A 21,689-nucleotide genomic window follows, 5' to 3' on the forward strand; every position below is an offset into this window, starting at 1 on the left:
ATACACACACACACACACACTGTAAACCACATTGAGGGAGTTAAATTTACTGTCAAGTGGATTTCTATGTGACAAAAATGCCTTAGCATTTGTAGCATTTGCTGTGAATTCAGTAATATCTCTCGTAATTTGTTTTATTTTTTTCATTTATTCACTCCAATTTAAGTCCTTATATAACCCAACAAATAATTCAGTAGGGACCTTGTGGGCCAGATGGGCTGAATTTTAACCCCAGTCCAGCCCTGGGTATAAGGTACAATCAATTATACATTATAAAAATTCAAGAGTTATATACACTACGTATGATGGGTTTTAATGCTTTAGAGTTCCTGGAGGTACAAAGGGTATCCAGATAATATAAATCTTTTTTTACAGAAAATAGTCAAAAGGTGCATTACAGATAAGTACACTTACAACAGAAAACCTTACCTAGAAAAATAACTTGTCATCTACATTTATTGGAAAATATTTCTAGTTTTAACTCCAATCAAATATATCAAAGATTTAGATAGATGTTTATATAACAAGAGACGCACTTACATAGAAGAGTTTCTCCAAAATATTGCAACGTGGACATATTGCCAGAAAAGTAAGGGCAGATTCATCCACAACATTGTAGATGGCAATGTCTTATCAGAGATGTTAGATTCAATATTACACATCTATTATAAAACTCGGCGAATAAAATACAATCGACTACATTAACCTTAAGCTAAAAGTCTACGTGAAATGATGTAGTACCAGTTCTCAGTGCTCGGCAGAACGATCAGTGCGTGACATCAAAGTACCGCGAGAGCTACTAAGAGAGCAGACGCTCCGCGTGCGTTCCATTCGTTCTCGCGGTACTTTGATGTCATGCACTGATCGGTCTGCGCAGCGCCGCTTCAAGCCGAACACAGTACACCTCCTGCTGCTGTGTAAGCAGAACAGTACAGTAGTAACTCACAGATCCCAGTGTTTGGCGGCAGGGGCATCTTTATCTCACTGAAAAACATCACACATGTGCTCTTAGGCACAGTACAGCGTCAGCGAAGAACATATACATGAGGTGAGCATCTATTTTATCACACCGGGAGAGTTTTATTAGCTAAATAAGTGTTGCTGTGTGAATCAAATTCGGGCTTTGTCATTGCATGTTTTGTGTCTTTCTGATTAGTTCATCCTCCTAGAGCATTAAATATAGAGCATGGTTATGAATGAAAGAAGTCTTGACTAGTAGTGTTTGATCACGACGCTGTCAGTTGCCTAGACTTTTGATTCCATCTCGTTAGTGAGCCTGATAATTAAGGATAATCCCGTTACATTGTGGTAATGTCACTGCTATAATGTTGACAAACTTCTAGCACTGTCTTTTGTGCCTCCTGGGATATTTAGGATAAAGATTTGAAGAAATATTCGATGCTCAAAATACTACTGATCAGCTTTTAATCGAGCTGCTCTAAAGATAAGGTTCAGACAATGCTGCATTCTTTTCTCCTGTGGACAGCATGTTTCAGTTCCTCATCACTTGTCTGAAATTTCTGCGTACTGACCAGCTGAGAAATACACTCGTGTCCCGTGACTTCCACACGTGTCCTAGAGTGCGAACCACACTGACTGTCGTTTTATGATGATGCTGATCGATCGTTTTAGTCAGTTTGTGAAAACATTTTTCTGAAATATCAGTAGCAAATGCACTACTGTCCAAAAATAGTTTTAAAAGAAATTAATACTTTTAATCAACAAGGATGCATTAAAGTGACAGTATAGACATTTATAAGGACACAATACATTTCTATTTCAAATCAATCAATCAATCACCTTTATTTATATAGTGCTTTAAACAAAATACATTGCGCCAAAGCACTGAACAACATTCATTTGGAAAACAGTGTCTCAATAATGCAAAATGATAGTTAAAGGCAGTTCATCATTGAATTCATTGATGTCATCTCTGTTCAGTTGAAATAGTGTCTGTTTTAATTTGCAATCAAGTCAACGATATCGCTGTAGATGAAGTGACCCCAACTAAGCAAGCCAGAGGCGACAGCGGCAAGGAACCGAAACTCCATCGGTGACAGAATGGAGAAAAAAACCTTGGGAGAAACCAGGCTCAGTTGGGGGGCCAGTTCTCCTCTGACCAGATGAAACCAGTAGTTCAATTCCAGGCTGCAGCAAAGTCAGATTGTGCAGAAGAATCATCTGTTTCCTGTGGTCTTGTCCTGGTGCTCCTCTGAGACAAGGTCTTTACAGGGGATCTGTATCTGGGGCTCTAGTTGTCCTGGTCTCCGCTGTCTTTCAGGTCAGTAGAGGTCCTTTCTAGGTGCTGATCCACCATCTGGTCTGGATACGTACTGGATCCGGGTGACTGCAGTGACCCTCTGATCTGGACACAGACTGGATCTGGTGGCCACGGTGACCTCGGAACAAGAGAGAAACAGACAAATATTAGCGTAGATGCCATTCTTCTAATGATGTAGAAAGTACGGTGTTATGTGAAGTGTTCCGGTTCCAGTTTACCTAATTAATGCAGCCTAAAAATCCTTTAACGGATTTGGATATTAAAAGCATATTAGTATGTTATGTGTATGCCAGGTTAAAGAGATGGGTCTTTAATCTAGATTTAAACTGCAAGAGTGTGTCTGCCTCCCGAACAATGTTAGGTAGGTTATTCCAGAGTTTAGGCGCCAAATAGGAAAAGGATCTGCCGCCCGCAGTTGATTTTGATATTCTAGGTATTATCAAATTGCCTGAGTTTTGAGAACGTAGCGGACGTAGAGGAGTATAATGTAAAAGGAGCTCATTCAAATACTGAGGTGCTAAACCATTCAGGGCTTTATAAGTAATAAGCAATATTTTAAAATCTATACGATGTTTGATAGGAAGCCAGTGCAGTGTGGACAGGACCGGGCTAATATGGTCATACTTCCTGGTTCTAGTAAGAACTCTTGCTGCTGCATTTTGGACTAGCTGTAGTTTGTTTACCAAGCGTGCAGAACAACCACCCAATAAAGCATTACAGTAGTCTAACCTTGAAGTCATAAATGCATGGATTAACATTTCTGCATTTGACATTGAGAGCATAGGCCGTAATTTAGATATATTTTTGAGATGGAAAAATGCAGTTTTACAAATGCTAGAAACGTGGCTTTCTAAGGAAAGATTGCGATCAAGTAGCACACCTAGGTTCCTAACTGATGACGAAGAATTGACAGAGCAACCATCAAGTCTTAGACAGTGTTCTAGGTTATTACAAGTAGAGTTTTTAGGCCCTATGATTAACACCTCTGTTTTTTCTGAATTTAGCAGTAAGAAATTACTCGTCATCCAATTTTTTATATCGACTATGCATTCCATTAGTTTTTCAAATTGGTGTGTTTCACCGGGCTGCGAGGAAATATAGAGCTGCGTATCATCAGCATAACAGTGAAAGCTACAGAGGTGTCAAGTAACGAAGTACAAATACTTCGTTACTGTACTTAAGTAGAAATTTGGGGTATCTATACTTTACTTGAGTAATTATTTTTCAGCCGACTTTTTACTTCTACTCCTTACATTTTCACGCAAGTATCTGTACTTTCTACTCCTTACATTTAAAAAAATAGCTTCGTTACTGCTATTTCATACCGGATTGTTATCGTTCAGAGAGAGAGAAAGAAAAAAACCCTATCCAGATAAATCGCGCCATCAGGATGGAGTGAATTTGATTGTGGTTGGATGAGAAGTATACACATATACCATTCCGACACCCTATTGGTCCATACGCGATCCATCACACCTGCACATGACACAAGTCACATCACACTGCATAGACAGTTTTGGGTTCGTTTATCAAAAAATATATTTCTTAAAAGTAGGTTGGAACCAGTAGTATCCGATCGCCTCAGAGTCAGTCCGCTTAAATTTCAAATGAAACCGGCGTCAGTCCGGTGACGGTCTCCTCCCGTCTTTCAGCGCGCTCTTCAATCCGCCGACCACGGTGGAGCAGCGCGAGCTCAAACAGAGACAGAGGACACAAGGTGTGTGTTTACCGATAGATTGTTAGAATATCTGTATCTGTGAAGTTCTTTGTCATAAATACAGTTTACAAAAGGTCACGATCAGTTGGTTTCTCACCTAGTGTAAAGTTTTCGCTTGTCACCGCTAATCACGAAACAGCTGTTTCCTTACACTTATTTAAATATACCTCATTTAATCATACGTACATACACTACTGTGCAAATGTCTTAGGCAGTATTTTCACTTAAAAGAATGGTGTTCGGCCAGTTATTTATATATTTTGCTGTAGAGTGTCACTGTCAGTATAAAATATCAGTTTACAATTCCAAACATTCATTTTGCCATCGTCAAACTGCTTGTGCATTCAAAATCGCACTAAATTATTATTAAAATTAATGGCAAACTACTGTCCTACTGACACATTGCAGCAAAAGATATAAATAACTGGCTTAAAACCCTTTTTTGGGGTGAAAACACTATTCTTTCTTTTCCATAAGACTTTTGCACAGTACTGTATTTTAAAAACGAGATTGTTGCTACTTTATAAAGAATGAGCATACAGTCATTCACAGAACTGATTTAAGACAGTGACAGACAGCACTCATCTTAACTAAATATCAGAGTGAGTGACAGAGATACAGTAGAAATATTATGTGTACTTTTGTATTAAATAATGACCCAGATTGTGAAATACATTTATTAGCCTTAGATTAAGGGAAGCACAACTTGGGAAATGAGAGCATCCAAGGTGAAAGCTATGGATTTATTTTAAATATTTGTAATGTTCTTTAATGTTATCCATAGTTTTTTTTGTAGTTCTTTTTTTTTTTTTTTAGTATCGGTTCAGGCACGTTGAGGCGCCAGTACCATTTTAAAAGTATTGAAAAGGCACTGGACCCTACTTAAAAGTTATTATTTATTTCTCACTACTGGCTCATTTGCCAAATGGGTGCTTTCTCTTCGTCCTCCACAAATTAAGCTACTGTAGGTAGTTGGGTAGTGAGACGTTTTAATAAATTATCGTTTGCGATTAATGACGCAAATGACAATGTTGTGATATCTAGGCTATAGAGCATCACAGTCCCACCCACAGCTGGTGCCGGAACTAAAAATTCAATGCAATTTCTGCATTGACATTTGGGGTATAAGCCATAAAAACTTAACCATACATGGTAGACTTAAAACCAGCTACGGCTGTACTAAGCAACAGTATAGGCTCATATAAACGTAAAAAGATCATGGGGGCACTAACCTTGTTTTGATCTAAATGCCTTTTATTCGCTATGTCTTGGCTAAGTACTTCATTACCCACAATCCTGAACAATCCCACAGTGATGCATCTGATTGGTGGAGCTCGTGTAACCGTCTGGTTAAACCCCTCGAAGGTCCGTGAAGACTGAATATCATTAATAAAAAAATAAAATAAAATAAAAACCTGTATTGCGTTTTTGCACGGTAGACTTATCAGTGCAATCATGATCTCCTTGGCTGCCATTGAGAGTTTTGCAGGGAGGTTGGTAACTTTAGTTAGCATTATCGTCCACTTTAGCTAGGCTACTGTAGCCTCCATATGAAATGAGTCATATCAAGCATTTTATAATGCCACTGTCAAAACAATATTTAGCCTAGACATACCTTTTTGTGCATTTACAGAAAATTTGTGTAATGGCAACGACATGTGTTGACAACTGAGCAGTGATTGCAGTCAGATACAAAGCACTGCACCATTGCTGACGTTATCGTTAACCACTTTCACACACGCACACAATATAAAATACACGATGATAAAATAAAAATCAATACACAATACATATATAAAACACTATTTATTTACACGATTAATACTGAAAGAACTGCTATTACTGCACATTCACTATATAAAATAAAATTCACTGGAGGAAAAAGTTTGCGGGAGCGGCCGTCAACAGATTTGGATGTCGCTCAAAAGGCTCGTTGCCTCGTTCGCAGTTGTGGCTTCAGTCGAATTCAATGGGGCGCGGTGGTTTATGGGATGAGTAGTTCCTGCGCTCGAAATGAAAATATGTACACAGTCTTGTACCTTTGACTTTTTTTGGATTTTGTCTTAATTTTTTCACTTGAAATGATATGTTATATGCTTATGAGTTCAGCCGTAGCTGGTTATCCTCACACATGCTTTAAAACTCTTTAGATACGGATTTTTCCGAAAGTGAATGGGAGAAATGAATGTGAAATTTACTTCCGGCACCAGAGCTCTCTCAGGCTGTGGGTGGGACTGTGAAGCTCTATATCAACTTTGTAACTCGTTACCCTCCGAACACTGGACATAGCAGACGTATGTACCGAATACAAGAAGCTATCAATCAAGAAGGTATCAGGATTATGAGTTATTTTTCATTTTTAGTTTTTGAATAATCACTTAGATTAATCATTCATTTTGACAGCACTATAATATTTATTGTAAATAGTCAACCACACAAGAGTAATTGTTTCTTAGCCTGCACCAATGTTCTTGTCCATTGCCCTCACAGAGTCCTGCAGCTAAGCTTGGATGTACATTTACATTCCATTCAAGGTTATTGATGACATGCCTCTGAAGTTTGACTTTTTGCACCATAACAATACTTATTGGCAACTAGTCATCATATCTCTAGCTCTTTAATGTATTTGCATTGTACTAAAATGAGTTCATTTTCAATGGGCATATATGTGGCTGAAACAGGTAGCCTAGTGCCTCCCAAATTTTTCAACATGAACATTTTAATATAACATTATAGTCATTACGGCCTTTAGAAATTTTTTTTTTTTGAGGAGGTGGGGTAGTGCACAATAGGCCCTTGTGGCATGGCCCAAGCTTTTGTTCTTAATGGCATTTTTTTTCCTTACATTACTTTTACTTTTATACTTTAAGTAGTTTTTTAAACCAGTACTTTTACACTTTTACTTGAGTAAAAAGCTTGAGTTGATACTTCAACTTCTACAAAAGTCTTTTTAAACCCTAGTATCTATACTTCTACTTGAGTAATGAATGCCAATACTTTTGACACCACTGGAAAGCTAACACCATGTTTCCTGATGATATCTCCCAAGGGTAACATATAAAGCGTGAAGAGTAGCGGCCCTAGAACTGAGCCTTGAGGTACTCCATACTGCACTTGTGATCGATATGATACATCTTCATTCACTGCTACGAACTGATGGCGGTCATATAAGTACGATTTAAACCATGCTAATGCACTTCCACTGATGCCAACAAAGTGTTCAAGTCTATGCAAAAGAATGTTGTGGTCAATTGTGTCAAACGCAGCACTAAGATCCAATAAAACTAATAGAGAGATACACCCACGATCAGATGATAAGAGCAGATCATTTGTAACTCTAAGGAGAGCAGTTTCAGTACTATGATACGGTCTATATCCTGACTGGAAATCCTCACATATACCATTTTTCTCTAAGAAGGAATATAATTGTGAGGATACCACCTTTTCTAGTATCTTGGACAGAAAAGGGAGATTCGAGATTGGTCTATAATTAACTAGTTCTCTGGGGTCAAGTTGTGGCTTTTTTATGAGAGGCTTAATAACAGCCAGTTTGAAGGTTTTGGGGACATGTCCTAATAACAATGAGGAATTAATAATAGTCAGAAGAGGACCTATGACTTCTGGAAGCACCTCTTTTAAGAGCTTAGATGGTATAGGGTCTAACATACATGTTGTAAGTTTAGATGATTTAACAAGTTTATACAATTCTTCCTCTCCTATAGTAGAGAATGAGTGGAACTGTTCCTCAGGGGGTCTATAGTGCACTGTCTGATGCGAAACTGTAGCTGACGGCTGAATGGTTGCAATTTTATCTCTAATAGTATCGATTTTAGAAGTAAAGTAGTTCATAAAGTCATTACTGCTGTGGTGTTGGGAAATGTCAACACTTGTTGAGGCTTTATTTTTCGTTAATTTAGCCACTGTATTGAATAAATACCTGGGGTTATGTTTGTTTTCTTCTAAAAGAGAAGAAAAGTAATCAGATCTAGCAGTTTTTAATGCTTTTCGGTAGGATATGCTACTTTCCCGCCAAGCAATACGAAATACCTCTAGTTTTGTTTTCCTCCAGCTGCGCTCCATTTTTCGGGCTGCTCTCTTTAGGGTGCGAGAATGCTCATTATACCATGGTGTCAAACTGTTTTCCTTAACCTTTCTTAAGCGTAAAGGAGCAACTGTATTTAAAGTGCTAGAAAAGAGAGAGTCCATAGTTTCTGTTACATCATCAAGTTGTTCTGAGGTTTTGGATATGCTAAGGAATTCGGATACATCAGGAAGATAACTTAAAAAGCTGTCTTTTGTGGTAGAAGTGATGGTTCTTCGATACTTGTAACAAGAAGTAGAATTTACAATTTTGGCTATATGAAGTTTACACAGAACTAAATAATGATCTGAGATATCATCACTTGGCTGAATAATTTCAACACTATCAACATCAATTCCATGTGACAGTATTAAATCTAGAGTATGATTTCGACAATGAGTAGGTCCTGAAACGTGTTGTCTAACACCAATAGAGTTCAGAATGTCTATAAATGCTGATCCCAATACATCTTTTTCATTATCGACATGGATATTAAAATCACCAACTATTAAGACTTTATCTGCAGCCAGAACTAACTCGGATGTAAAATCACCAAACTCTTTAATAAAGTCTGTATGGTGCCCTGGTGGCCTGTATACAGTAGCCAGTACAAACATAACAGGGGATTTATCATTAACATTGGTTTCTCTGGATAATGTTAAATGAAGCACCATTACTTCAAACGAGTTATACTTGAAGCCTGCCCTCTGAGAAATCCTGAAAACGTTATTATAAATTGAAGCAACACCTCCCCCTTTGCCTTTTAGACGCGGCTCGTGTTTATAACAATAATCTTGGGGGGTGGACTCATTTAAAATAATGTAATCATCAGGTTTTAGCCAGGTTTCTGTCAAGCAGAGCACATCTATATTATGATCAGTTATCATATTATTTACAAAAAGTGTTTTCGTAGAAATGGATCTGATATTCAATAAGCCAATCTTTATCATTTGTTTATCCATATTGCATTTGTTTTTTATTTGTTGAACCTCAATTAAATTGTTAACCTTAACTTGGTTTGGACGTTTTTTGTATTTTCTAGTTCGTGGAACAGACACAGTCTCTATAGTATAAAAGCTGGCCTTTTGAACCTTATGATCATCAGAGAATCCTGGAAAAAGGGCATCATAGTTTTCATAAAAATATGCAGCACAACTGTTTTCATCAGTCATTATGTTTTAAGCATATTAGAATGATTTCTGAAGGATCACGTGACACTAAATACTGGAGTAAAATGACATTATAAAATATATTGAAATAGAAAACAGTTATTTGTAATTGTTGTAATATTTTAGTTTGATCAGCTGAGTAATACAATCATGTCCTGTGAATTCAAATGTATCCTAAAGTGCAAACCACGCTGTCATTTTACAATGCTGATAAACTGTTTGTCAATTTTGTGAAAACACAAATTTTCCCTCTTTTTTTTCAGGTGACATTGATCACAAAACACAGAACAAAAGGCAGCCTCTCTGTAACTGTACTGACCCTGTAGATGTGTGTTAGACCAGGTGTGTGTGTGCAGCTAATCCCCCTCAATGGTGACGGCTCTGACTGACAGCACAAGTGATTGCCTCTATGTTTGCCCCATGGTGCCCTTGTAAGTTTATCTGAGGGTGTGTGAGAGAAGCAAGCGTCATGTCGAGGGCGGACAGGGCGATTAACAGTGAAGCGGGTGACTGGGGATACAGTGAGGATGCTGGTGAAAGAGCATGGCTCTTGCAGAGCCCCAGTGTGGACTCCATCCAACTACCCAATCAATCAGACGAAAGAAGGGGAGGGACTTCATCACTCGGGGCTGTTTTTATTGTGGTGAATGCTGCTCTGGGAGCCGGACTTCTTAATTTTCCTGCTGCTTTCAACATGGCTGGAGGCATCACAGCTGGAGTGACCCTGCAAATGGTGAGATGCACTTACAAACTACTGTAAACTAAACCATACATGGTTTGGTAGGGGATCAAATACTTATTACACTCAGTGAAATGCAAATCAGTTTCTACCCTTTATATAATGTTTTTTTTTTTTCTGGATTTTTTGGTTGATATTCGGTTTCTATCTGTTAAAATAAACCTACCATAAAAATTACAGACCCTTCATTTTAAGTGGGCAAACTTACAAAATCAGCAGGTGATTAAATAAATATTTTCCCCACTGTAAATCCTGTGAAATTCCAAATGAGCCTTATTCAACTTTAATCTTTTCTTTTGCAGTGTATGATGGTCTTTATCATCACTGGGCTGGTGATCTTGGCTTATTGTTCTCAGGTGAGCAAATATCTGTATCAGACACATTAAAAGAATATGCACTTCCATTCAAACTTCTTAAGAAAAATTGCAACTTTTAATTAAGAAAGCATTTTATTGTTAAATCATTGCAGTAAAGACATTTAACATTGTTACAAAGGTTATAATTTTAAAAAAGTCACACAATCTTGACAATAGGGGAGCTCAGAAGTACACAGGCTGAAATCCATTGCTTTACACTCCACATTTTTTAGGTGAGCAATGAAACAACGTATCAGGAGGTGATTCGTGCAGTGTGTGGGAAGGTTCTGGGTGTCGTATGTGAGCTGGCCATTGCTGTTTACACATTCGGCACCTGCATAGCCTTCCTTATTATTATTGGAGATCAGTTAGACAAGCGTAAGTATGTTCAAATATATGGATGTCAAAATGGTCTAAAGAGAGAAGTCTTAATTCCTGTCTTTCTTCTACAGTGATTGGCGCTATAAATCACGAGTCAGAGAAAGCAATTAGTTTGCACTGGTACACGGATCGTAAGTTCACCATCACTTTGACCTCAGTGCTGATCATACTGCCTCTGTCCATACCCAAAGAGATCGGCTTCCAGAAGTATGCCAGGTAAAACGTCTTGTGTTTTTCCACATTTTTAACTAAGTTATTGTTTTGTTGTGTAGCGCAGTGTTATGTCACAGCTGTGATTAATGGAAATGTTTTCGCTTAAATTGCACTTTTGATGTTGCTCTGTATTTGCTGGTTAAATCATACATGCATATTTGTACTGATTCATCTGTAGCGCCCTGAGTGTAATTGGCACCTGGTATGTGACAATCATAATCATCATCAAATACATCTGGCCCGACAAAGACGTTTCTCCAGGAGTCATCCCAGTCAGGTCAGAAGTACATCTAAAATAGTTATTTGAGTTATATATTACAGAAGAGGTTACGATCAATATTATATTGTAATGTTTATTATCTTTCAGCCCTGCTTCCTGGACCAATGTGTTCAATGCAATGCCCACAATCTGCTTTGGTTTCCAGGTGTGTTTACTAATAAAAAAATAATATATGAAATCTCTTTTTTTTTTTTTCTCTGCTCACCAGGGCTGCATTTATTTTTCTCAAAAATACAGTGAAAACAAATATAATGAAATATTTTTACAATGTAAAATAACCATTTTGTACTTAAATATACCTTCAAATATAGTTTATTCCTTTGATGGCAGAGCTGAATTTTAAAAAGCCATTACTTCAGTCTGCAGTGACACGTGATCCTTCAGAAATCACTCTGATATGCCGATCTGGTGCTCGAGAAACATTTCTTAATGTTATCAAAGTTGAATTATTGTTAGGGTTTTTTTGTCAGGATTCTTTCATAAATAGAACATTTGAAAGAACAGCGTTTCTGTGAAACAGAAATCTTTTGTAACCTTATAAACGTCTGTAATGTCACATATGATCAGTCTGATGCATCCTTGCTGTATGAAAATATTCATTAAAGTAGCATATCTTTCTGAGCCAATGACGGCTTTTGAAATCCAGCAACTCGATCATTCTCCTCACTTTCGTTTTCCCAGTGTCATGTCAGCAGCGTTCCTGTTTTCAACAGCATGAAGAGGCCTGAAATCCGGCCTTGGTGGTCAGTTGTTACAGTCAGCATGATCATCTGCCTCTTTGTGTATACAGGGACAGGTGTGGAAGCTTGAATTTGAGGAAATATTTGACTGATAAAGCAGGCAGGTAACAATCTGTGCTGCTAATATGAACTGGTTGTGTACCGTTTGGTTTTGTTTTTCTCCACAGGTGTGTGTGGCTTCCTGTCATTTGGCTCAAGCATCAGCCAGGATGTGTTGATGTCATATCCTTCTAATGACGTTGCGGTGGCCATTGCTCGAGCCTTTATCATCATCTGTGTAGTTACCTCATATCCAATCCTGCACTTCTGTGGAAGGTAACAGGCTTTTGTGGACTATAGATGTGTGTAAAAGATGGATATCTATAGTCAAAAAGTGTATTTCTGTGCTGTGTTTGTGCTTTAGGGCAGTGCTGGAAGGTTTGTGGTTGCGTTTTAAAGGAGAGGAGGTGGAGACGGATGTGGCCAGGGAACGGAGACGAAGGATACTGCAGACACTCGTCTGGTTTTGTCTCACGCTGATTCTTGCTCTCTTCATTCCTGATATAGGACGAGTCATTTCACTAATCGGTGGTTTGGCTGCATGCTTCATTTTTGTTTTTCCAGGTATTCAATTGAAAAGGTTCTCAGACTGTTCTTTCGCTTGTATCATATTCATGGTTTTCCTAACAGTGACTGCGTATATTTTTGTAATGTTTGTCTGTAGGGTTGTGCTTGATTCAGGCAAAGCTCTCAGAGCATGATGTCAGATCAGCCAGGTAAACTTTTAATACTCATTAAAGGGAAGGTTCACCCAAAAGTAATCATTAACGAATCACCCTATTTGTGTTCATGTTAGAATTTACAAAGGAAGTGATTTTTAGACAATTTCTGAAAGACAGTGATGCTTCAGAAAGTTTTTAAAGGGGGGTGAAATGCTCGTTTTCACTCAATATCCTGTTAATCTTGAGTACCTATAGAGTAGTACTGCATCCTTCATAACTCCAAAAAGTCTTTAGTTTTATTATATTCATAAGAGAAAGATAGTCTGTACCGATTATTCCCGGAAAAACACGACCGACTGGAGGTGTGACGTGTGGGCGGAGCTAAAGAGTCACGAGCGCCAGTAGGCTTTTGCGTTGAGCACGCCTGGAAGCTGTGACACCGTGAGGACAAAACCAACCAAAACAAACCACGGCTAACAGTCAGATTCAGCTGTTTATTTATGATACAGAATCAGATCCAGAGGCTGAAATTGAACAAGAGCAGCATCAGCAATCAGTCTCTATGTGGTATGTACTGAAACTGTATATATTTGCTTAGCGGTTTTGGAAAATGACTAAGTTCCACTTTGTCGTCTTTTTTTTTTTTTTAAGCTGTACATGTGGAAAGTGCAGTTTGATGACAACATCGCATGTTATTTACTTGATGTGCTTACACGCCGATAGCTAAGTTAATAACACAGAGATATTTGAAGCAGTTTTACTCACCGCCTGCGGTTCCAACACACGATCGTGACCCTTTTTCGTTGGGACTGCATTATACTTAAGAAATAAACGATGTGCAAATCCGGCGTCAAACTGGGCCTTGTTTGTAAAACAAGCATCTTCGAAATGCAGGGAACAAACAAAAACACTTGCACAACTCCGTTGATGCTCTGTAAAAATAAACTCCATTCACTGGTCCCTTAATGCAGTTTCTCTTTTGGTAATCTGTGCAGGGTTGTCTTGCCCTGGCAACCAAAAACACACTTCTTTTGTGACATTTGGCAACGCTCTCGCTCTGATCAGTGAAGTCTGTTGTGCTCTCAGTGCTCTGCTATACGGGAGCGTGCGCTCTTCCGGCAGACGTGCCCTCAGGACCCATATAAGGAAATTCCGCTCCATCTAACGTCACACAGAGCCATACTCGAAAAAAAACTTTCCGAAACTTGTGACAAACCGGAAGGAGTATTTTGGGAACAAAAATACTCCTTCAAACGTACAACTTAATTTTTGAAGCTTTGTCCATGTGTAGCATGGGAATCCAACTCTTTAACAGTGTAAAAAACTCAGTATGCATGAAATAGCATTTCACCCCCCCTTTAAGTAGAAATTGTATAAAAGTAATCTACATGAATCAACCAAGTCTCCTGAAGAGACACCATCCACATATGAAGCACTTCAAATATGGTAAAAATGAAAATTCAAACATTCATGCTTGATTGATTTTTGATCTTCTGCTCAATACATTTTGATCAGTGTTTATATGTTAAAAATTAATAGAAATTACATATACAATGTCTTTGTGAACTTTTTGAAGTGTCCGTTTTGTTTGGAATGGACTTTGAGTGGAGAGACAGAAATCTCTCAGGTTTCATAAAAAAAAATTTTTTGTTTCAAAGACGAATGAAAGTAATATATGGGTATGGAATGATATGAGGGTGAGTAAACATTGACAAATTGTAATTTATTGGGTGAACTATCCCTATAAACAATATTCAGCAATGCCTAAAGACTTGTGTATTCAGTGATAAAACTGATAACCTAATTATTTCTCTATAGTTGGAAGGGAATGGTGGCCTATGGGGTTGTTATGGTTACGATCGGTGCTTTCATCTTTGGCCAGACGACTTCAAATGCCATCTACCAAGATATCATCAATCAATAGAGACCAACTAAAACCATGACTGTCCAAATCATGTCTCCAGGAGACTGTTGCAAACGTCTCCTATTGTAAAGCACAGCAGTTCCACAGAAGTTTGTTCCTCTTGATGTAGTGGATCATCCAGCATTATGGCTGTTTGTGAACGAAGGACCCCTGTGACGGACGCTATACTTTCCCTTTTTTAATTTGTATATATTTACTGATTTTATGGAGGCCTTATATACTTGATGTGGCAAATGTGGTCAGAGTTCATAATGTTTACCCTTAGAATCGTATTGCAAACTTATTTCTTGATGACTTGCACTTACAAGTATGTAATTCTACTGTTCCATGAGATCTGAGAAGACTAATAGTGTGTATGTGTGTATACCACTTTAGACCAGAAGTGACAATTATTTAAACTGTATTTCGGAAAATACTTGATTAATGATTTTTACTTTAATTTGATGAGTACAACGATCACTAGATGAACTTAAGAACTATTTTGTGTTTATTTTGTTTTTTGAGTGGTGGGTGGGGGGGCTTCTGGTATTGAAGTAAGTGTGAGAATTTCTATTGTAAGTTTCTTTGAATCATTCAGTTTACCAGCTGAAACCAAACAGTTTAATTGTGTAAGGGTGTATTCTTGGTCCGCTTCCAAACGAACTTTGGTACGGATGACCTTAAGCACGTGTGTGTGTTTTTTTTTTTTTCTGGTTCACTTGCAATAAGGGCAGTGTGAAAGCTAACCAAACCAAACAAAAAAAAATCAGCATTTTATTTGGTCCGGACCAAAGCAGGTGAACTAGTGGACTTTCCTGGTGTGAATACATCCTCAGTCACATTGGTGCGCCGGTGACCCCTTTTGTACCACATTCCAGTTATCTACTGTGCGTACAAATGAAAAATCCTCAAGGATTCAATCAGTAACACTAGATGCATGTTTGCTTTAACACAATCATGTATTATTGTATGGTTTACTGTTTCAGTGCAATCACTAAAGGGTTGTTCAATGAAAAATCAACAAAATGCTTCTGTGCTCCATTGTGATCCTTTTTTTTTTGTTCTTAAACTGGAAGATGCTGTTAAACACTCATGCCATGCAACCTACGTACAAAAAAACGTTTTAGTACACAAATTAAATTGTTGGCTACATAATGAAGGCTCAGTTTAAAGTAGTAATATTTAGTATATTTGAAGACACACACATGCCATTTGGGGCAGGGCCATGATGGGTTTTTCAAAATCTCTTCTGAAACACTCCTTCAGGATCAGTTAGATTTAGTGTTTTACAGATGACTTTCTGATGGAAAGAACTCGTCTTTTTTTTCACTGATCATTTTGTCTTCACCGTTCATGTTTTGTCATTTAGGATGTCTGAACTATAAATATTGTTCAACTTTACAACACTACATTGGAAAAAACTAGTTAAACATCGCTGTTGATAAAAATAGTACTGCACTTATTAATAGATTTCTTTGGAAATGCATTGGAATTTGAAATGGGGTCCATTAAAGCAAAACAAATAAATAAATGTATCAATACTGTCGGTATTGACAGTAAGTTTTTGGTAGCGACCACATGACATCACTGAATTTGAACATACTAAAATAATAAACATTTGTATAACTGTACTAAAAGGATTGTGTTCCCTTTTGTCACTACCGAAACAATGATGACATGTTTCGTTCGTGACAGTTTTGGTAGTGACAATTTTGAATAGGTTACTTTTGAGCCCAGCTCAAAGATGCTAATCAGTACATGTTCTGAACATTTCTGAACAATAATCGTACACAGACAAATAAAACTAAATATTATGAAATAACACCCAAAAAAGTGTGCTTAATTGTACAAAAATGTGTTTGGTAGTGACGTTCCTTAAAGTTACACACAGATTTTCAGACTTTTGAGCACATTTATGTAAAAATTATGGGAAATTCTACTCACCATTGGTATGAGAGAGAGGGACACATTAATAATTACTGATCATAAATGTAGGAGTGTAGTCTCAGCCAATGGACTAAAACATCGGTACTGACTTGAAAATATGGGACACATTATTTGTCATAAAGTTTCATAATTTAAAAGGAAAATATAAAATAAATATATTTTAACTTCACTTTAAAAAATAAATATATATGTATATATATATTTTAAAACAACAATGGAATAAAATGCTAAAATTATTTTAAGATTTTCATAAATTGAAATTTAGGGTTAGGGTTTGGGACAGCCACCCACCAATTAAAGGAACAAAAAACGACAATTTAATAACTATTATGCTTACTGGTATTTAAAATATTTTTGTGTGTTTCAGTAGATAATAGAAAGATATTAGTAAACATCTAAGATTTGATATTTAAATGCTTTTTTTTTTTTTTACAGTAAATGTTTTTTGGGTTGTGGGACAGCAGCTTGCACCAATTCTGCACATTTCAATTTGCGTAATGTGCTGTTTAGGTGAACAAAATCTGGGATTGAAGTACTGTTTTAAGATGAGTACATCTGTACATTAATCAATATTACTTTATAAAAATTCTTCAACATTTAGCAAAAATGTTCGCAAACGTAAAAATGTTTAATGTGTGTTGAAAATTACCGGTAAAACGGAGTGTGTGTGTGTGCATGCTCTTCTGTATTTATTTATTTATTTATTGTGTGTTCTGAATGAATCTGCTATGCTATTTGCTTTGATGAACCTTAATCTGATTATAAAATCTGAAAGAATAACAGAACGAGAAGGTGGCAGTTTTCAGAGACCGCCGGGTATTTTGGGCGGAGTCAAGTTTGTCAATATCACCTGACGACTGTAAAAGTCATATGACCGTCTGAAAAAGGGACGCTCAATCCGCAGGGTCGCAGGGGTCTTGAAGTTTTGTGCACGGGTCCATGTCCATCAGACTGTGAAATGTCTTCTCTGCGTGTCTTGTTCTTTCTTCTGTCCGTCTGTGTGCTTGTGGCGAGCGGCGTGTATGATCCAGATGAAGTGCTGGATCTGCCAGGCATGTCTTTCAAACCCAATTACCGCCAGTGGTCAGGATATCTGAAGGCCAGTTCTGGCAAGTTTTTGCATTATTGGTGAGTTTTATTAGTCTTTTGTTTTAAAGTTGCATGAGAAAATGCACCAATTTGTTTATGTTGAGGATGTTTAGGCGAATGGCGTTTCCGCATTCACGCCGAATTAAAAAAAAACTAAGATGTGTTAAATGCAAAAAGCGTTTAAAAAAATCTTCTGTATATATGTACTTCAATTATATATATATATATATATATATATATATATATATATATATATATATATATATGTTGCGGATATCCTGGTCCTTTGAAGTACTGTGATATAAGCTAGGACAATATTCATAGATATGGTTCCTGTCTAGAAAAACATTGTATTACATTTTGTTATTGTATAAAACTATAATTTGTTGTACTGAATTGTTATTGTGAGTGCTAGTAGTACTGTGGAAGTAGATTTCCTCTGAGTCTCTTCAGTAACACAATGTTTTGTGTAGCCTATTCATTATTGTGTTTATTTTACAGGTTTGTGACGTCTCAGAGGGACCCGCTCAAGGACCCAGTCGTGCTGTGGCTGAACGGAGGGCCAGGTTGCAGCTCTTTGGATGGGTTTCTGTCAGAGAATGGCCCCTTTCATGTATGCTTTTACTTCTGATTTAATCTTAAAGTGCTGAAAAGATTATAGAGGGGAGAAATAATTTATGTAATTTCATCCATTGAGGTCTGAATTGTTTTTCCGCACAACACAAAACCATAAATGTCTCAATAAACATTTTGTTTGTTCTGCGTGTCCATAGGTCAATGATAATGGAGCCACACTTTATGAGAACGAGTTCAGCTGGAACAAAATCGCCAATGTTCTTTATCTTGAGTCGCCTGCTGGAGTGGGTTATTCCTACTCCGATGACCAAAAATATCAGACCGATGATGATGAGGTAAACGTCTACACATTCATAGACACTTATAGCCTTTAAAGCCAGCCGTTGTATTGCCTTAATGTGTACTTTTTCTTTAGGTGGCAAATAACAACTACCTGGCTTTACAAAGCTTTTTCATCAAATTCCCAAATTTCACCCAGAATGAGTTTTTCATTTTTGGTGAGAGTTATGGAGGCATCTACGCACCCACACTCAGTCTGAGAGTTGCCACTGGAGGTCAGCTTAAAGTGAACTTTAAGGTAGGTTTAATGTGCTTGTTTCATTTTTAAAATGTCATTTATTATTAAAATACACCGTATGGACCTTATGTAGCTTAGCCCCTTTTCAGCACTGGGCCTGTTGTCTTCTGTCTTGCATTTGTATTTCCACAGCATGAAGGTAAGGTTTTATGAATTTAAAACATTCCCAATCTACAGACATTCATTATAACATTAGCTTCGAACATTACAATGCACATGATAACTTTAATAACTCCACTTCACCAGCTCATTACTCAACAGCGATGCTATAGAGCTCGGAAAATGGAAGTTCAAAGACAACACTCTGTCCGTCTCAATTTTAATAATTTATTTGTTTGCTTCTGCAGGGCTTTGCTGTGGGAAATGGCATTAGTAGCTTTGCACTAAATGACCAATCACTAGTCTACTTTGGCAACTATCACGGCCTGTTTGGAGAACAGTAAGCTAAATCATTACTTCTATATTTGCCCAATCATATTGAAATACTGACAATTAATATTTAGATTAAATGTTTGTTTTTAAATGTTTTTTTTTTGTTGTACATTATTTTGCTTGTAGGCTTTGGAAGGATCTGAATGACAACTGCTGTCAAAATGGAGTCTGTAATTTCTACAACAATTCTAAAGAGTCCTGCTCTGTTATGGTAACTTAAATGCATCCACACAAGCCTGCAACCGTTGTACAACCTTGCCAATGGTTATTTAAGGTGACTGGTCTTCTGTCTTTTGCAGGTTTCGCATGCGTTTAATATAGTCTATAACTCTGGGTTGAATGCATACGCGCTGTATCTTGACTGTGCTGGTGGTGTCACATATCAGAGAGCCATGATGCATCTTTTCAGAAACTTCAGGAGGCATTGGGCAGCTAATAAGGTGAGCCTTGTTCCAATATTCTTCCAATCCACTTTAATAAAGTAGATAAAGGAGAAATGTTTTCTTTTGTTTGTTTAGTTAGTAGGAAGTACTCCTAATGTTCAGGGAGTGCCTCCATGCATCAACAGTACCGCTCAGATGAACTGGCTCAACCGAGGAGATGTGAGGAAGGCACTGCACATTCCTGATGTACTCCCACCATGGGACATCTGCAGGTAAACTGACCCCTGTCCCCACATGCTGAATCAGTGTGTGTATGCATGAGCGCATGTGTGCATACAGAGTTCTTTCTTCTTCTTTTTTTTTTTTTTTATCCAGTGACGTTGTGGGAAACCAGTATCACACCATTTACGAAACTGTGAAGGATGTCTATGAGAAGCTGCTGGCTTTGGGTCTGAGAGCTTTGGTCTATAATGGAGATACCGATATGGCTTGTAATTTCCTGGGGGACCAGTGGTTTGTTGAGCAGCTTGGACAGAAGGTAAGTCCTGTGTTGTCTGAGACGTGAAGCTCTGCAGAATTTGTAACCCCTTCTGGGTTTAATGTTGAGTTTCTCTTCTTCTTAAAGGCAAGCACTCAATACAAACCCTGGATTTATGATAACCAGATTGCTGGATTCTACCAGCAGTTTGGCAACATCACTTTCCTCACAGTCAAGGTACGTTTCAGGCATCCATGCAGTCTGTCTTGTTTTTTTGCAAGGGGTAATTAATTTTTATTGCCATGATATACCTTAAAAAAATGCAGCTTTGGTAAGCATAAGAGAATTATTGCAATACATTACTATATTACAGAAAAATCTTACTGACTTCAGACTTTTGAACTGTGTGTGTGTGTGTTTTATGAGTTAGAATTTTTATAGTACTAAGGCAAGACATACATCTCTGCTCCTCCAGGGTGCAGGTCACATGGTTCCTCAGTGGGCTCCTGGTCCATCTCTCCAGATGCTACAGAGTTTCCTGTCCAATAAGCCTTATTGAACTTCTCCAGACCATGTCCTGTCTTAAAGCACTAGATCTGATTTTTAAAAGTGGTCTTGAAGAGACTTCAAGAAAGTGTGATTTTTAAGAAAACTGTTGAAATGTGAGATGAAGCTGCACAGTAATTTTCTCAGGGACTGGTGGGTGTATATGGGTTTGCATATGTTTTGGGAATTTTGAAGTGCTTTTTATTTTTGAATTGCTTGAATCTCTTTAAGTACATTTTTTCACAGTCATGTTGATCATAATCACATTATCCCAATTATAGATATGTTTTTTTAAATGTATTAATGAATATCACATGGTTTTAAAATGCTTTTTTTGTCCTTAAATCATGAGTTACTGTTAAGGGATCTACCGCTTCATTGAATACATGGTGAGATGTACTGAGGACAAATATATGTATAGTCTTCATTTGGTTCCTGCCCTTGACACACTCAACATTGAAACAAATTTGTACTGTTCTTAATTATTTGGATTTATGGTTATAAATGGTTTACAATCCTGTCTGATTGGCAAATCCTCTGAGGAGCAGATAACACTTCGTTTGACCAAAGATACTGGAATCAGAATAATCAATATAAACCAAGAAATAAAAAAGCTTTTTTTGTGTGTTTTGTCTGTGTATATCTGTATTCGTTAAGACTATGATCTGGCTTATGATATGGCAACTGTTTGAACAACAACAGCTTCTAGGTGAACTGGCGTGAAAACTGAAAATCGACTGATTTAAGTAATTCCCCTGTTGTGTGAGGACATGGACATAATATGTGTGGTAGAGTGTATATATAGAAACAGAAATTTAAGACATCAAAGGTGGGGCTGCTGGATATGGAGCTGGTAACAGGAGAGTTCAATAGCAGTACGTCTGTTATCAAAAATGTACAGTAGGTGGCGACATATGCCAAGTCTACTTGGTCGTATCCACCAATAAGATAGACGAAGAAGAAAAGGCTCTGCTGCACTTGAACCATGACTTGAACGTGGTTGATGCACGTGTGAGGGTTTATAATCAGGTAATGGAAATATTATTGTCAATTTAGTCAATTTTTTTTGCACGTTTTTACTGATCTCTGTAGAATGTAGA

General features: G+C 37.5%; 2 protein-coding genes across 3 annotated transcripts; both read left to right on the top strand.

Annotated features, from left to right (window-relative positions):
• Window positions 1–863: 863 nt before the first annotated feature.
• On the top strand, window positions 864–15,850 carry LOC128017743 (putative sodium-coupled neutral amino acid transporter 7). Of its 2 annotated transcripts, none has more exons than XM_052603219.1 (12): window positions 864–1,048; window positions 9,512–9,981; window positions 10,290–10,343; window positions 10,577–10,721; window positions 10,796–10,940; window positions 11,116–11,214; window positions 11,305–11,362; window positions 11,899–12,013; window positions 12,125–12,272; window positions 12,361–12,560; window positions 12,661–12,712; window positions 14,477–15,850. In XM_052603219.1, the coding sequence occupies exons 2-12, from the start codon at window positions 9,718–9,720 to the stop codon at window positions 14,580–14,582; spliced, it is 1,386 nt and encodes a 461-aa protein (XP_052459179.1). In that variant the 5' UTR covers window positions 864–1,048; window positions 9,512–9,717; the 3' UTR covers window positions 14,583–15,850. The 2 variants fall into 2 exon arrangements, with proteins under 2 accessions (XP_052459179.1, XP_052459180.1); XM_052603220.1 differs by having other exon boundaries at window positions 9,685–9,981.
• Window positions 15,851–17,360: 1,510 nt separating this feature from the next.
• si:ch211-122f10.4 (cathepsin A-like) lies at window positions 17,361–21,214 on the top strand. Its single transcript, XM_052603221.1, has 11 exons — window positions 17,361–17,636; window positions 18,099–18,210; window positions 18,371–18,508; window positions 18,589–18,750; window positions 19,098–19,189; window positions 19,309–19,393; window positions 19,482–19,622; window positions 19,701–19,837; window positions 19,941–20,103; window positions 20,191–20,280; window positions 20,519–21,214. Exons 1-11 carry the CDS (start codon window positions 17,467–17,469, stop codon window positions 20,600–20,602), a joined length of 1,374 nt encoding a protein of 457 aa, XP_052459181.1. The 5' UTR covers window positions 17,361–17,466; the 3' UTR covers window positions 20,603–21,214.
• The last annotated feature ends 475 nt before the right edge of the window (window positions 21,215–21,689 follow it).

Source organism: Carassius gibelio, chromosome A7 (assembly GCF_023724105.1).
Source record: "Carassius gibelio isolate Cgi1373 ecotype wild population from Czech Republic chromosome A7, carGib1.2-hapl.c, whole genome shotgun sequence".
Classification (NCBI taxonomy): domain Eukaryota; kingdom Metazoa; phylum Chordata; class Actinopteri; order Cypriniformes; family Cyprinidae; genus Carassius; species Carassius gibelio.

Coding starts and splice junctions, on each gene's coding strand:
- si:ch211-122f10.4 (XM_052603221.1), top strand. CDS start 17,467: ATGTCTTCTCTGCGTGTCTTGTTCTTTCTTCTGTCCGTCTGTGTGCTT. Junction 19,190..19,308: donor CACGGCCTGTTTGGAGAACA/GTAAGCTAAATC, acceptor TTTTGCTTGTAG/GCTTTGGAAGGATCTGAATG. Junction 19,394..19,481: donor AAGAGTCCTGCTCTGTTATG/GTAACTTAAATG, acceptor TGTCTTTTGCAG/GTTTCGCATGCGTTTAATAT.
- LOC128017743 (XM_052603219.1), top strand. CDS start 9,718: ATGTCGAGGGCGGACAGGGCGATTAACAGTGAAGCGGGTGACTGGGGA. Junction 10,344..10,576: donor TCTTGGCTTATTGTTCTCAG/GTGAGCAAATAT, acceptor CACATTTTTTAG/GTGAGCAATGAAACAACGTA. Junction 11,363..11,898: donor CAATCTGCTTTGGTTTCCAG/GTGTGTTTACTA, acceptor TCGTTTTCCCAG/TGTCATGTCAGCAGCGTTCC.